This window comes from Triplophysa rosa, linkage group LG23 (genome assembly GCF_024868665.1).
Source record: "Triplophysa rosa linkage group LG23, Trosa_1v2, whole genome shotgun sequence".
Classification (NCBI taxonomy): Eukaryota; Metazoa; Chordata; class Actinopteri; order Cypriniformes; family Nemacheilidae; genus Triplophysa; species Triplophysa rosa.
Window position 1 is genome coordinate 13,152,976 of NC_079912.1, and position 16,005 is coordinate 13,168,980.

At 38.3% G+C, this 16,005-nt stretch overlaps 1 protein-coding gene across 1 annotated transcript in view; it reads left to right on the forward strand.

Annotated features, from left to right (window-relative positions):
* Positions 1-16,005, forward strand: part of prex2 (phosphatidylinositol-3,4,5-trisphosphate-dependent Rac exchange factor 2) — a 96,065-nt gene that overhangs the window by 66,932 nt on the left and 13,128 nt on the right. Inside the window, 8 exon segments of the mRNA XM_057322771.1 lie at positions 543-671; positions 1,034-1,075; positions 2,098-2,303; positions 4,682-4,784; positions 5,323-5,466; positions 5,634-5,748; positions 14,536-14,602; positions 14,957-15,147. Coding sequence (XP_057178754.1) covers positions 543-671; positions 1,034-1,075; positions 2,098-2,303; positions 4,682-4,784; positions 5,323-5,466; positions 5,634-5,748; positions 14,536-14,602; positions 14,957-15,147 — 997 coding nt within the window.

The window sequence follows — 16,005 nt, forward strand, 5'->3', positions numbered from 1 at the left end:
TCACCACTGAGAGCTCCAAGGAAATGATTACATAGTCTCTAAAGTGAATGAAATGATGTAATATCAAGTCATCACCCTTCATCCTTTTCCTCGAAAGGAAACGGATAGGTGTGTGAGAAAGGTCATGTGTGTATCTCTGAACCGAATCACGCCGTTTTGTCATCGCCGTGGTGACGAGTGTTAACACTTTCACACTCTGTGCCGTCTGCTGTAAAGAATGTATATAAATATTTATAAACATACTATAAATATAATATAAATCAAACAATACTTGCGTTGTTTAAAACAAGATAAAAGTATGTAAGGACACCTGTTTAAACTGAATAAATCCTCCAAAAATGACCTTGTTGTGACCAGTTGCATTGAAATTTAAATATTTTAACATTTGTATAATATGTGTATTTTTATTCCATTGGATCATACGTGTGCGTTTCACAGTTGTAATACAGACGGCAGTTATCTGTTTGTCTTTGTTGGCGATGTTTGTTTGACCGCCGCTGTGCGCGTTTGAGTCGAAACGTTCTGTTATTGTTTTTGGACAGAGTTCCACCAGGACATGGAGCCCAAACTCAACTGCACCATGAAACTGCGGCTTCACGTCAAGCAGGATCCATGGAATCTGCCCAGCAGCGTCCAAGCTCTCACACACTCCATCGCCAAGTTTGCGGAAGGTCAGTGGTTCCAAAACAGACACGCACAAACATGGCCAAAAACAACCGCTGTTGAGCGGCTCTCGATAGTGCTAGTAGCTCTGGTGGGGGGAATCATTTAAGCACACGCTGCTGAAGTTTATGGAGGGGAGAGGATGAACATTCAGCTACAGTATTTGTTCTGTTGCCAGCAATGGCTGAAAAAAAATGCATTTTAACACTTTGATAGTTTATGTGAATGCTTGTAGAGTCAAAATATATAGAATTTAGTCATAAAATGTATAGTGGCATCATATTCATTTGAGTCCCCACACCACACTAAAGCAAATGTAAGGAGATGGATTTGATGGTTTTCATTCATTTTGCTGTCTGTACTTTTCCAGAGGTGAAAACCCGGCTGCTTTTGGTGTTACTGCAGTACACAGGTGGGTGTCAATTATACCGCGTTCACCTCCAGATTGCACATATTTTGAATATACTATAAATATACACAAAGCGTATGGAATAGGCATCATTTACAGTCTTTTCCCACACGCTCTATTCAAAGCTTATGTGCTGTAATCTGTCACACCGAACAGTGGGCAGTCTTTTGAGGTCACCCTGAATAAATTACACTCAATTCAGAATTCCGCCACACAGCACTTCTGTCGCACCTGCACAGGCTGCCTGGCATCTTTCTGGAAAAAATGATCCACGTGAACAGTCTTCAGAGCCTTGTGTAATCCCCTTAAGGAAACATAAATGTAATGAAAAGCCAGCGTTTTTCAAGGTTAGGATGAGAAAATGCAAATAACATTCAGCCGGGGAAAAAACAAAGCCATGAGCTTATTGGGAAATGAGAAGGTAGTTTGATGTGCCGTTGGGTGGATTTGACTTCTTAGTTCTGCATCAAAGATTTTTAGACCATTGCTTAGAGGGATAGTTCATCCAAAAATGAAAATTCTGTCATCATTTACTCATCCTCTTGTTATTTCAAACCTGCAGTACTTTTGTAGAACACAAAAGAAAATATTTTGAACACAAAATATATTTATAAGAAAAGATCTTTGTTAAGACCACGGAGCCGTGTCGAGCCGTTCTTTGATCGATGCATGCACTTTTTGGAGCTTCAAAAAATTGCCTCCGTTCTACCGCTTGGAAGTAAAAGTATACGTGGTATTTTAACTTCGACTGCATTATTCTTCAAGAAGAAAGTCACATTCACTCAGGATGCCTTGACAGTGAGTAATACGTGGGGAAATTTTGATTCATGCCTGAAGTCTCACTTTAAGCTCAGGTTTTTTTCAACATGGTCATGACTAAACATAATGTGGATTCACAAAGTCAGAGATATTAAAGAGCTTCATTGACTATGAATGAGATGACAGTAGGTTAAGAGCTTTTCAAAAGCTAATTCAATAGATTTAACCTCACCATACACTAATTGAACTCTCTTCCTCTCTCTCAGATTCAGAGATCCAGTTGAGGAGAGACATGGTGTTCAGTCAGAGTCTAGTAGCAGCGGTTTGTTCTTTCTCGGAGCAGTTGTTGGCCGTGTTGAATCAGTCCCTCAGTGCTGAGAGCGATGGCCAGGAGGCCAGTCACCGCTGGCTGGAGCAGATTTCCTCCGCTGGTTTGCTGTTTCATTTCCAATCACTGCTCTCACCAAATTTGGTAAGTACCTGCCTCGGCCAATCAGCTGGAGGCGAAACTTCCCAGCATAAACAATTATCTTAACTGTAATCTGTTTACTGCTTCTGCATTACCATAAAATTAAACTGATGAGGTATGTGTGTGTGTATCTCAAATGGTCCAATCCAGTTAGATTTTCGAGTCATTGAATTCTTTTTTAATGTGATGATGAGCTTCTTTAAAGGAGCATTGAGGAGATTTTAGTGGCATCTAGTGGTGAGGTTGCGAATTGCAACCAAAGGCTCACTCCCCCTCCCTTTCGAAGCACTATGGTGGCTGATACAGGACTAACATGTCGTCACGTTTTTGCTTCTTTGCCGAAGGAGATAACATATTTACAAAATGCGCTCTGTAGAGCAGTTTGTCCGTTTAGGGCTACTGTAGAAACAAAATGGCGAATTCCATGTAAGGAGACCCGCGGTGTATGTAGATAGAAATAGCTCATTATGTAAGGTCTTTACACACCTCTGAAGACAGTTATGTATATTATATTTCATTTCTGTCAATAGATCCTCCTAAATATTTCACACAACACCTTTAATGACAGAATCGCTAACATTTGACCTGAATGTCATCGCATCTACTGTAATAAGCGAGATAACACTTGTACATTACACAGAAAACACCCCCCGAGCTTGCACACCTCTGCCGTATACTGCATCGTGAATTTCTTTCTTTGTTTTACTGTCCCGCTCCCTGCAGATTACATCTGCTTGTGTTTACCGCAACCAGACGCAAGGTCAAAGCCGTGTCTGTGCATTGTGACTGTGGAGTTTCTCGTCTTACTGAATTGATGACTATGTCTATGCGTGTTTTCCTCATACACTTGCGATTTGGCTGAGAGACCCAGGGATGATGCTGGATTTATTTTTTTATTTGGCTGTAACCCTTGATCAGATTTTACCTGGATGTGATTGTTTCTAGATTATGTTTGTTCATTTGTCTGCCTGGGATTGTTTTTTATATAAAAGATGTATTTCCACTCAGTTTATGAATGGAGAATGAATATATTTCTTAGTTGGATTGGCTTAAGGCAAGAAGGTGGTTTGGAGGAAGCGTGTGATGCAGAGTTTAGCATTTTACGTGTTAGCAGCTGTGTCAAATATTTGCTTGACCACCTTCAGCTGGTATTGTATGACCAGCTGATTTGTTTACAGGTCAGAGATGGTCTACAAGCTAAATGACTGGCTACAAACCATCTAATATGTTTCAACATCTTTCCTGAATTTCCCAGCAGGGTTAGACGCACATTAAATCAAGCATAATCTGTGCATAATGAAGCTGGGAGTCATATAAACTATAAACTAAACCTGCATGTAATTTGAACATTCCCATCGTTTGAGGCCTCAGTCTTATCTCCTCAGTACTGATGCTCTGCCCCCTCCACCTCTGAATACACTCACAGGAGGCAGAACAGCCAGCTGAGAGCAACCCGGAGGTAATTTCTTGATATGATACGCCTTGGCAGCTTTGTAGGCCCCCAGATGAAAGGATTGTGGCATCTGGCACATGGGAATCTCAGAGACAGTCAGCCCACGTGTGAGATGGAGGTGTTGCTTTCAGATGAGGAGTGGTCCCACGATTCCCACAGCAGACTTGTTCTGATTTGTCTGCGGATGGTTCTCAGCCATGGGCGTACTCGTCTGTGTGTCTGTGTGTGCGGGGCAGATGAACTTCAGAATGGATGAAACCGAGGGCAAAGCATAAAGAAATGATGAATCTCTCTGCTTGTTCACCTTCGGCCAACTGGAAGCTGTAATTGTATTCTATACAGTATAGACAGTATACCAGAGCACATCAAACTTTTGATGACAAACTTTGTTAGTCTTAATTTCAGACCTACGACATACTTTCCATACTTTATACACACATATACTCATTTCTTATGATCTTTGAACAAGCATTTACTTAGTAGGCTGTAGGTATTTACTAGGCATATATTGCGCTCTCATAAAGCAACTAGGTAGGTAGGTACAAGCCTTTGGATGAAATTAGGTATTTTTAAATACATTTCTTGAAACTTAAATTGATTTTACTCTTGACCTACATGCCTGTTTTTCACATCTTCTGTGTGACTAATGTATATCATTTTATAATAGCGCTATGGATATAACAGTCTGAATACAATATTATACATTTTTACAGTTAGTAGTACTAATGTACATCTTAGACATTATGGATTTTTAATACCATGTTTTTTTTTTATAATTTTTTTAATATATTGTATTTTTCTTACGTCTGTGCAACGTATCTGCAGTAAAGCAAAACTGTGAAAAGTGCTGTAGATGTAAATATGAATATAATTTTTGTTTTGTTTTAGTAACTTTTTGTTGCTTTTGTACTTTTCTTTTATCCTTTAGACGGATGAGCAGGCAATGCTGGAAGATACACAGGTCGCTCTCATAGACTTGGAAAAGGTGACCTTCTATTTCCGACAGTTTGAAGGAGAGCCGCTTGTTGCTAGTAAGTTCCCATTTTAATAATCCCATGTATTTTACAATAGAATACAGTACATGCAAAATATAACAGTTAACCTAAATACTGGTAGTGTGTAAGTATCGGTGTGTGTACATCACTTTAAATATATATACGTTTCATCAGATGAAGTTAACTGCCGGTCTGTGTTTGGTTATAATATAACCTTTTATTGTATATTTAATTTATATTCATATTTTATTGTATATTAATTGTATTCAATTCAATTAAAACTACTTGGTTATAGATTCTTTGCAGAGGTCACATAACGTTTATGTTGTTGCCACTGAAACTGTCAATATCTGTGTTTTTGTTCAGTTCGTTATATTGTTATCATATATTGTAAGTCTTCTAAAGTTTCTATCATATAATATCATATTATATATTATATTATACTAATAGTGTTAGTGTTCTTAACTTTAGTATTCAGAAAGTCACTTCAGGCCCAAGACTTGGCAGAAAATATTTTATTTATAGACCTTTCTCCATCTCCCTCATACTGATGGCTTTGTCTTTTTCTCCCCAGACATGCCCATCTCGTATCAAGTCGAGGGCACGCGGCAGGCTTTGAAAGTCTGTTTTTACCTGGAGGCATTTTACTTCCAGCAGTTACCCCAGAGGCTGAGGCACGGTGGCAACTTTAAAATCTACCCCGTCCTGTTCACCCAGGGTAAGCTTTGTTTGTGGTTAGCTTGATGCATACCAAAGAAATGCAGAATGTTGCTCTTGTCATTGAATCATTCTATTCTTTATCGAATAATAATGTAGCCAATAACTGTAGTGTTAATAAATGTATGAAGAGAAAACCCAAAGCTTTACATCATGTTTCTTTTGTAGCTTTGGAGAGCATGGAGGGATACTACTATCGAGACAGTGTGTCAGTAGAGGAGTATCAGGCCCAAATCAATGCTGGATCTCTGGAAAAGGTCAAGCAGTACTACAAGAGACTGCGGTAAGCCCACTTCACCTGTCAATCACAATTCAGCTCGACACGCTTTCTCTCCTTCACAGTGAAGTGTAAAGTTGCTGTATTTCCTGATGAGACAGGTGGAGGAGAGTTCTGGGAGATGTTAAGAAATGTCGGAAAACCATTGTCTGTTTTCCTCAGGAATAACCAGATAGTCTTTTGATTGGTCTAAGCAAAAGTCTGCTTCTCACTAGCTATAGAGTTTTTGGTTGATAAACTGTTCAAGAAATAGACAGTTTCAGATCTCATACTGTAACTTTTTTCAGTTTTCTTTTCACACGCATCATGTTTCTGTGTTTTATCATTGTATGGTTAAGTCTTTCAGGGACTTTTGGGGGATTTGCCAAGGTCTGCCAAGTTTCATTGTGTTCCTCTAACGTATGCCATAGAGCTAAATGACTGTTGGGATTTAAATGAAAGCAAGCCTGTGGAGTACTGGCTTATGAGAAGTTATCACATATTCAAGAGTTATAGTCTCATTATGTGCTAACCAAGTTTAGCTTATGCTTGCCAATATCATGTTGACTTGTCTATACTGCGCTCTTAGGCGTATTGACATTTCTTATAAGTCTCTATATCTTCCATTAAGAACGCCATCCTCCAGAAACCCTTTCCTGGCCCTTTGCTAACCAAGCATTAATATTGGCATTTTAAGCTACGCTTGATGCATTCGTATTGACTGAATGTGAAATATGGACGCTGAGCGATAAAAGTCAAATCCACTTGGTTTTCAAAATGTCATTGGAGACGGCATTGATGTGACAATGAGACAGTCTTTATAATGCTAACCATGTTTCATTTGTACCTTCTTTTTATTAATAACATTATTGTAAAACAGAACATTTAATCGTTGTGGAAAGAGAGAGAGGAATTCCTGCTGTTAAAACCAGCTTGAACCAGCCTAAGATGGATTGCTGGTCTTGGCTGGTCTCTCGATTTTGTCAGGTTGGTCCATCTAAACCAACTAAGGACCAGAGTGGGCAACCGGCTAAAACCAGACTGTGAGACAAGTCTAAACCAGCTGAGACCAGTAAGACCACTTCAGGCTGGTTTTAGCTGTTCAGCAAGTGGGACCAGAACAAGTAGCAGGCCAGACTCAAGCTCAAGACATCATTGAAATGCAGAATTGAATCAATACTGCTATAGAGCTATTTAGAGCAATCAAGGGTTACGTGCCTTGCTTGAGGGTACATTAGAGACAGCTTAAGGATAAGCCTTTAAAGGGTTTGAACCTGCAACCTTTCATTTACTAGCCCAGATAATTTACCACTACATCAATCCAGGGTTGCTTTTGACAAAGACCAGACCCTTAATCCTGGCCATTTTTTATACCCAGTTGGCTCAGTATGCAGCCTCTGTGTCTCCACCATTTGTAGACTACGTATATACAGTACACAAGTATAAAGTGATCCATGTCCTCCTACACTCAAGACCTAAACATGCACTTATACAACCTGATATAGCTCACCCATAATCACCCAAAAGCCTTGATAAGTAGCTGACACTGTGCAGAAGATGCTAGGCCGACCTTTGGTTACTCAGCATCATTTTGATAGAAGTATGCTTACATGCGTAAAACTCTATTCGGATTAAATTACTTGTGTGTTACTGTACAACTGTGATATACAGTACATTACTTCTGACATGACTGTTCATGCTTATCAGAACATAGCCAGAAGATTGATTCAGTGGTCTTGCCACAAAATCCCAGCATCCGTCCTTCCAAAAAAGCATCTAAAGCACATGCAACCACATATTGTTGTATCTCTGTGCATGTCTAATATGTCAAAATGGTGTGATTTGAGAAGGGATCTATTATCTGTAAATCTTTGTTAAGTGTATCTGTCATGTATGATGAGGTCCCTAAAACCATCCCATAGCATAAAAGCAGCATAGACCAAACTGCGAATACCATGCTTACTTACACAAGGGACTGTACGAACAGCTCCATCTGACATCACCAACACTGTCCTCCAAGAGCATGTAGGAGATAAATGCCCCACTGTACGTAATGTCAGAATCGTGTCAGCTGTATAATGTAACCCCTTTCAGAGTTTGAACCAGCAACCTCTCATTTACAAGATCACTAACTGCTGAGCTACGTCACCCAGAAGATTGATTTTGATGAAGACCAGACCAATGATTCCTGGCCAGTTTCTTTACTGAATTGGCTTAGTGCACAGCTTCTAGACCTAAAAAGACCTAAACATGCACATGTTATATAGTATGTTTATCTTTATTTATGTCTTCCTGTGGCATGTTGTAGTAGGATTGAGAGGGCGAAAAAAACTAAAGAGTAGGAAAAAATGACATATGAGAGAAAGAGAGAGACCCTGCTTAAGAGGGATTCCCACCAGAGTTGTAGTATTTGTTTTCCATTTTTATTGTAGTTTTATTGACATTTTGGATTAGCTTTGGATTAATTTATTTATTTTAGTTTTTATGGTAACACTTCAGTATAGGGGGCAATTCTCACTGTTAACTAGTTATTATTAGCATGCCTATTATTGGCATATTGGCTGTTTATTAGTACTTAAAAAGCACATACGGTATTCTGCATGACCATACTCTACATCCCTAATCCTACCCAATAACTATTAATAAGCAACAAATGAAGAGTTTATTGATGAAAAAGTCATAGTTAATGGTTTGTTAATAGCGAGAATTGCCCCCTATACTGAAGTGTGACCGTTTTTATTGTGTATTTAATTAAGGTTGAGCTATTTTATTATTTTATTATTTATAGATTTTTTTTAATGTATTGTTATTATTATGATCTATATAGTTTATTTTGATATTGCGATGTAAATTTAAATGATTTTAAGGTCAGTTTTGGTTTTTATTTATATTCGGTTAATAATTTTATTGCCTTAACTTCTGTGTATTGCTGAGTCAACATTTCTAATTCTTGTTGTAGTTTTTCCAAATTATATTTAGTATGATTTAATTTAACATAAATGTCTTAATAGTTTTAGTTTTAAGGGCAGTTCACGTATTGATAATATATAACGTTAACTGTAACTATAACTATATTTGCATCCACACCAGCGGACAATAACAATAACTTTGTTTACTTTAAGCTCGCACGCTGCTTTCTTCCCAATCACTTAAATAAATGTACTGTACATGACCTGTTGCTGATGCTTTTGTATTAATTCACCGAACGTCTTCTCTCCAAAATATGGATTTCCGATCGCTACAGTCTTTTCAGACATAAAACCCACTTTGCGATCATCAATAGCTAAACATTAGAGGTCCGCCTTTATTGTTCATCAGCTGGAAAAAAACGTGTTCTGAAAGTGATCCCAACGATATCGTTCTCTGTATCTTTATCGTTATAGTTGTGATGTGAACCCCACTATTCTCCTAAATGAAGAACGATTTTTTAAGTGTATTTAGTCATAGCTATCGTTATAATGTGAACGCCCCTTTAGTCTTAGAAAACTGCAGTAACCTTGTTTCCCACAGAGGACGGGGGGGACTAGAAATGAGCCATTACATACAAAATACTTGGTACGCAATGCCCCACAACTCTAGAAAAAAAGCCATTTTAACCCTATTTGAAACTTGCACGCTCAAACAATAACTCCCAATTTAATGGTTCAGTGTTGCTTTTATGAAGACACTGTTTTTCTCTATGTATGTGCTATCCAGTTCTACATTAGCACACAGCCCTGCAAACAGAATTTTTGGTGTCTACCATGTAAATGTGGTCTTCGGTGAGATGATGTCAATTCCAGTTCGCTCCTAACACCAAGATGTTTTTGGAGAATAAGCCACAACTTCACCAAACTTCTTTTTATGTGGAACATACATTAGAGCTGTTAGACTATAGTTGGCACGTTTAATCAGATCCATGACTCATCTGCTGTGTTTTTTAAGCTGTTTTCCAAGTCAAGTTTATGTCCAGTTCCTGTCAAGTTCATCTTCTGTATCCTTACATAAAACTTGAAAGTGTAGCATAAAACATTTCTAATACAATACACAGTAAAAGACTTCAAGCCTTGATGTGGGGTGAGATCTGTCAATGAAGCATGAATTTCTTAGAAAACAAGCTTCCAACTAGCCAGTTTCAAATTGCTCAGGGTTTGTTTCAAGTTCTCTAAATTGTTAGATTAATCTTACATGTTTGCATACTAAAAATACACTTGGTGGTGAGTTTTTTTTTTGTCTGGTTTGCCTGTAAAAGCCATTACTACGTTTTTCAGATCTAAACTCCACAAACCCGAGGATTCTTTGTTTTTTCTGCAGTTATCGGAGCGTTTGTAGTGGTCTCTGCGGTGCGAGTCATGCGGATGTGGTGTTGTTTGATACAGACGGGTAACTTGTTCAAGCTCTTTGAGTCTGTATTAGGTTACTGTCCCATGTACTCGTGTACGACACGGCTTGATTAATGGCTGTAATTATCAGACAGTAATTGCAAACTCAGTGCTCGACTAATCACACATCCAGAAGTTGCTGTAGGACCTGGAATTGGTCGAGGGATCTGTGGGAAGGCCACAAAAATGCTGAAAATGTGTTTGTTGTTGGACTTGTGTTGAATTTAAATTAGCACGCTCTCATGCCAGCAGGGAGCTATAGTATGACATCATGTTTGTGAATCTGTAATTAGTCGCGGTTTGTTGAGGTCATGCATTGGGTCATGGTGGCGGTTAAGGCCTATTTGGAGATTTATTGGTCCGTTTTAAGGCATGATGGTCTGGCAGCTTTGATAATGGCAGTGATGCATTGCTGAAGCTGAGAGAAACCAAATGAAACAACAAACTAAACTGACAGATGGCCACTATGTCAGCCAAACTAGACTATGGACTTTCAGTGGTAGCATTGCTTCACATTCATTGAGAATATCAAAGTTAAGACGTTCACTAAGTGACATCGCTCGGATCAAATTAGATGCATAGCAACACCCTAGCAACCAAACACTAAGCATTGTGGCGAGTTTACCAAAGACAAGTGCCACTCACTTTCTCTTCTAAAAATGTCCCTAGCAAAATTAGTTGCTAGACATGGCAGTATTTTTATTTTAACATATTTGCGTGTTGGCGTGTTGGCAATTCCAGTGTTATGGTTGTGACATTTTCAGTCAAAACCTGAAATTTAAATTCTCAGAGAATGTATTTATTGCCAAGACATTGAATCATCTGTTTAGATTTTACCAAACCCCTGATGATAGAGTCCAGACATTAGAAAAATCTCAGCCTATGCACAAGTTTTCTGTTTTAAAAGAGAGAAAATGTGTTATAGATGTGACAAAAAAGGATGTACGTTTTTGAGAGACAACATACTTTGTAGGATTTCTGTGAACTAAAATGTACAAACCAGAAGCAAAAATACCCAACAAATGGAAAAGGGATGGCTCTTTATAGAACATAAAATAGTTAGTATATTTAAAATTACATGCACCCATTTATGAGCAATATAGACTGTTATGGATGTGATAATCACTTACCTGACTCTGGAAAACTAGGGTTAAAAATATTAAAAAATGTTTAAAAAACCTTAAGAGAGACTTCACGTGGGTTTTTAAACCACCAAATATTGACATCTGACCTATCAGTATAGTGAAAACCTTTTGTAATTTTTTCATCTTAAGGTTTGGTTTTCCCATGTATGTACTGTATGTAGATTGTACATTGTGGCTAAGGCCGAATAAGTGTATGGTATGCATAGAAAATAGCTTGCGATTCAGCAAAAGCTCTTATGTGCATCATTCCTGAACACCCCAAAGCACTCTGGGTAATGTTTCTGAAATAGGGAAAGAAGTGGTGTTTTTCTTGCGTTTTAAGATGAAAAATCGAGGTTTAAGATGAAAAGCTGCAATTTGCTTTAAGGCCCAGAGAAGAGAGGCAGAGCGAGATTGGCCCATCCTTGGATCTCATCCAGCGTTTCCATTAAAGTCTCACATAAGAGCCCGTAGAGAAAACACAGACCATCAGTTACTGCTCCGTATGCCTGAAAGGAAAAGACCACTGCTGAGTTACGACTCCCAGGGTCCCACATTCACCACGCACAGACAAATACACCAAGGACATGTAATATAGATAACACTTTTGTCTGTTTTTAATAGATTAAATTAGTCTGCTCGAATAGCGGTGCATAATCATAATAAAGCCCACCAGAACCAGAAATCCAGCCGATTCACAGAGTGGGGGGTTTTGTTTTGTTTTACATTGACTGCAATTTCACGCTGCTTGACAAAGAAAGCCCAAGCATGTCATATTATTTCTTTTCCTTTTTTCTATCTTTCGTTCTTGTTCATAATAACGTCACCATTTGATGACATCGCTGTCCTATGGTACAGCAACACTGTAAAGGTACTGGTAAAACTTAGTTCTTGAAGAAGAGATGTTGAAAACTGTATATTTGTTGTTAAAGTCAGAATTTGCTCTCATGCTTCGCCACATGCACACTACCTCGGTGCAGTGTGTGTTTTTCAGCTGAACAGTCCTGGTGTGAGCTCTCGTTTCTGCTGTGAAACAGAACAGCGGATGGTCGATTGATCCGCTGACATAAATCTTCAACTCCATCTGGTGCTGCCTGAGCCAGCCAGACGTGGCTGTTTGGTTTTGTGATGCGTGAAAGGCTGGTATGCCCGTCTGGTACGTGGTACTTTGTGGAGCACAGCGGACTATTGTTTTAAACCAGTGGACTCTTTAGCCACACTGTAAGAATGAGAGGCGCGCTACATGAAACTGTTCTCCTTTCCACGTGAGAATGTGACTATGCTGTAGATCAGGGGTCTCCAAATTTTTTGTAAGCGAGAGCTACCTTAAGAGATAAAATCATCCAGAGGTCTACTTGTTGGATATGATACGAAAATAATTTCAAACTTTAAACTGTGTGATGCATAATGTGATGCGTCATTTTTTTGTTATACTTAACTTTTAGGGGCGGTTTCCCAGACAAGGCGGTTTTCTCACTAGTCTGTGCCTAATTTTTTAAGTAAGACAGTAAGAGCTTTTACAGAGCAAGTTTTAAATTCCACTCTTAAAAGAACATATCAAAAGCACCAGAAGACTTGCTCAGCATGTTGGGCTGATGGATGTGGTCACAAGTAAGTTACCCTTGGATCCTTTAGGACACTTACAGTGACTTTATGAACAAGCCTGCAGAGAACTGCTGAACGGTGAAAATCTTGTCCCAAGTTTAAGAGAGGCGTTTGCTTTCTCGAACGAAATTACAGGATTCATTGTTGTTCTTTTGACTTGTGTCACTGCATAATGTAGTGAGGTTATGTAAGAAAAAAAACACAGATTCATTAGATTCTAACGGGATTTGAAGTCACAAAATGCATCTGAGACAAATTTCCCTAACTTTCTCAGGGAAGACTACGGCAAAGTAACCTACTACCATGGCTTATATTTTATGTCATTTATATGTTTGCATATTATTGCCCGGTTTCACAGACAAGGCTTAAGACTAGTCCCAGACTAAAATAAATGTTTGAGCTTTCTAAACTGAAAATAACCTGCCCTCACATAGCTTAAAATATGTCTGTGCCATTGTTTTGTTTCAAGATGCACACCAGAAATGGTAAGGCATTTTATAAAAGTGACTTAAATATCTTAATTCAACTAAGGCATAGTCCTGGCTTAAGCTAACCTTTGTCTGTGAAACCGGGCCTTTATGTATTAAATGAATGAAATGGTTACAATATCTCCAGATGGTTTCATAAAGTCCACAGCAAAAGGATCAAATATGCAAGTCAGTGGATGTTTCTGAGGCAATTAACCTCAAAAAGTGTTTGTTTACACCTTGCTGGAGGTGTTGGGTGCTTCTTAGTGAAATAAAGATGAAAATGCTTTTGTAAATCAGTGGAATGAGTGTGGAATTAGCTTTTATTGCCCTAAGCTGATAGCCTCCGGGCGTTCATAAGGAACTTCCCTTAATGCATCCTATTACACTAATGTCAGAGTTTTCTCATTATAATGGAGGAAGTGGATCTTATGAAGATGCTCTGCTTGAAGTGTATGTCTGTGTTCGGTGTCTGTGTGGGTTTCGTTGTCCGGCTTTTTTTGAGAAAGCTGTTTGTGTGAGTGAAAGAGAGAGAGAGAGGAGAGAGAGAACCTGAGACTGCATTCATAAACATCATTTCATTTTATTAATAGCATCAGGCATCTCCCCGTTTTACATCTCCATATCATCTGGCCCTACCGCGACGGATTAACATCTTTGACTAATTAACGGTAATATTAATGCTGCGGCAGTGGAGGATATCATCATAATAAATATCTCCCCAGATGGTGGATTAATTTACCTGACAATGAACGTGTGTTGCAATATGCCTCTCTGCTGACACTACAGAAAGTGCTGCAGTGTCTGATTGTAGAGGGGATTGCACTGAATGTGTGATATAACGCAGGATTGTAGGGAATTTATTTTGTTTCGGCACGACTAGCAGACTGTAAGCTTTGTAATTTAAGGGGTTTTATGTTACCAGTGACAGAATTAATTAGATAAGAGATAATAGTGCTTTCTACAATGAAACTGCACAGCATGTCATCAAATTCTTGCAACTTCTCTACCGCCCCCTGTGGCAGATGATGGTACTGCACCGATACCTTTCAAAAATAAATCCCTAAATAAATGTGTTGGTTGTTTTCAAATAATTTCAGAATGCTTTATCTGAAGACTGAAGTTTCTTTTTTATAAAAGTCATAGATCAAATCTCAAATATAATTATACGGCACTCATCCTCTGCTAATTCTGTATGCATGAATTTGTCTGTATGTTTATTGCTCACGCTAACACGTTTATATTATTCCTTCACAGGGCCTTTTATCTGGATAAATCAAACCTTTCCCCCAGCTCTGCTCCCAAAGCAGCCTTCATAGACAAGGTGTGTGTCATCACTCACTATTCTATCTGCAGGGGCTCATGGGAAATCTCTGTTTATGAGTGTGCAGGGAAAGATTTATTTATTATATGCATTCATTGTCATTTGGTAGTTCCAGAGAATGAATAAAAGAAGCAAACAGGACATTATTCATATTTATGAGGTTTTTTTTGATGGTTTGGTTGTGCCAGAAGTTTAGATTTTTATAGAATAATATTATAATAATATAAATTGGTATATATATATATATAATATTTTATTACATTATATTATATTAGATAAAAAATTATATAAAAATATTTAACCAATTGATTATATTATATTTTATTTTATTATATCATCTCTTTATTTCTCTAGCTGATGCGTCCTCTCAATGCTCTGGATGAGCTGTACAGACTGATGGAAAGTTTCATCTCGTGTCGGAGGACGGCCGCATGTCAGTTCACAGCCTGCGGAGCGTCTGGAGTCGGTCTGCTCACCGTGGCCTCAGAGCTGTGCTGTCGTCTGGGAGCGTGTCACATCGTCATGTGTAACAGTGGAGTACATCGGTTAGCTCGAGTTATACACGCATACACACTGACTCTGTCTTTCCCTTCTCTCAGTCTCTCTCTCAAGGGGCTTAGAAACCCTTCTTTTTTTCTTCTTGGTCTGTAGCTCAGAGCAATTTACTTCCTGTCGTTTATATATCCTCTTCCTTGTTTTGTACTCTGCAGAGTAAACCCTCTTGTGTTTAACTTGATCATTTCTTCTCTTCTTTCATTTTTTTCTGCTTCTCATGCCATCTAATATTCAATTTCCTCCTTGGCATGAATATATAATAAACCTCATTACATGGCCATGCCTCATTCCATAAATACACCTTTCTCTGCATTAAATATTCATTCTGTGCGATTATGAATCCGCTGCGTCTGAGCTCTACTATTAGAAGTTTTGTCAGTCTGTCATTTTGGAGATGATCATAACGGCTCCATTTCTCTGAAGGTTCATCATCACTGATGTATTTTGTCCATTTACATTATGAAATCAACAGTTCTTGCTCTTTTTGTGTGTTCTTACAATGAACATAAAAGTATTCATGCCCTTGAATCACAATGAACCCAAACATTCTTTTTAATGCTTTTAAATTACTTTGTGGAAACATCTTGACATTGAAATTTGTTCCCACTTTTCTTCATAAAAGGACTCATGTTGGATGAAAACAGGAAGTTCGTAAATGTTGAATAGGATTTGAGATGTTTAGTCTTGTTGGTTCATAGCCCATAAACTGTGGCTATTGCCATATGCTGTGTGTTATTGTTCAGTTCAATAATTTTCTTTTTTATTTTAAAATAACTTAAGAATTCAATTTATTGCAGTTTGCATACCTTGAAACATTCCGTATAGTTCAATTTTTTAATCTGGTCCAA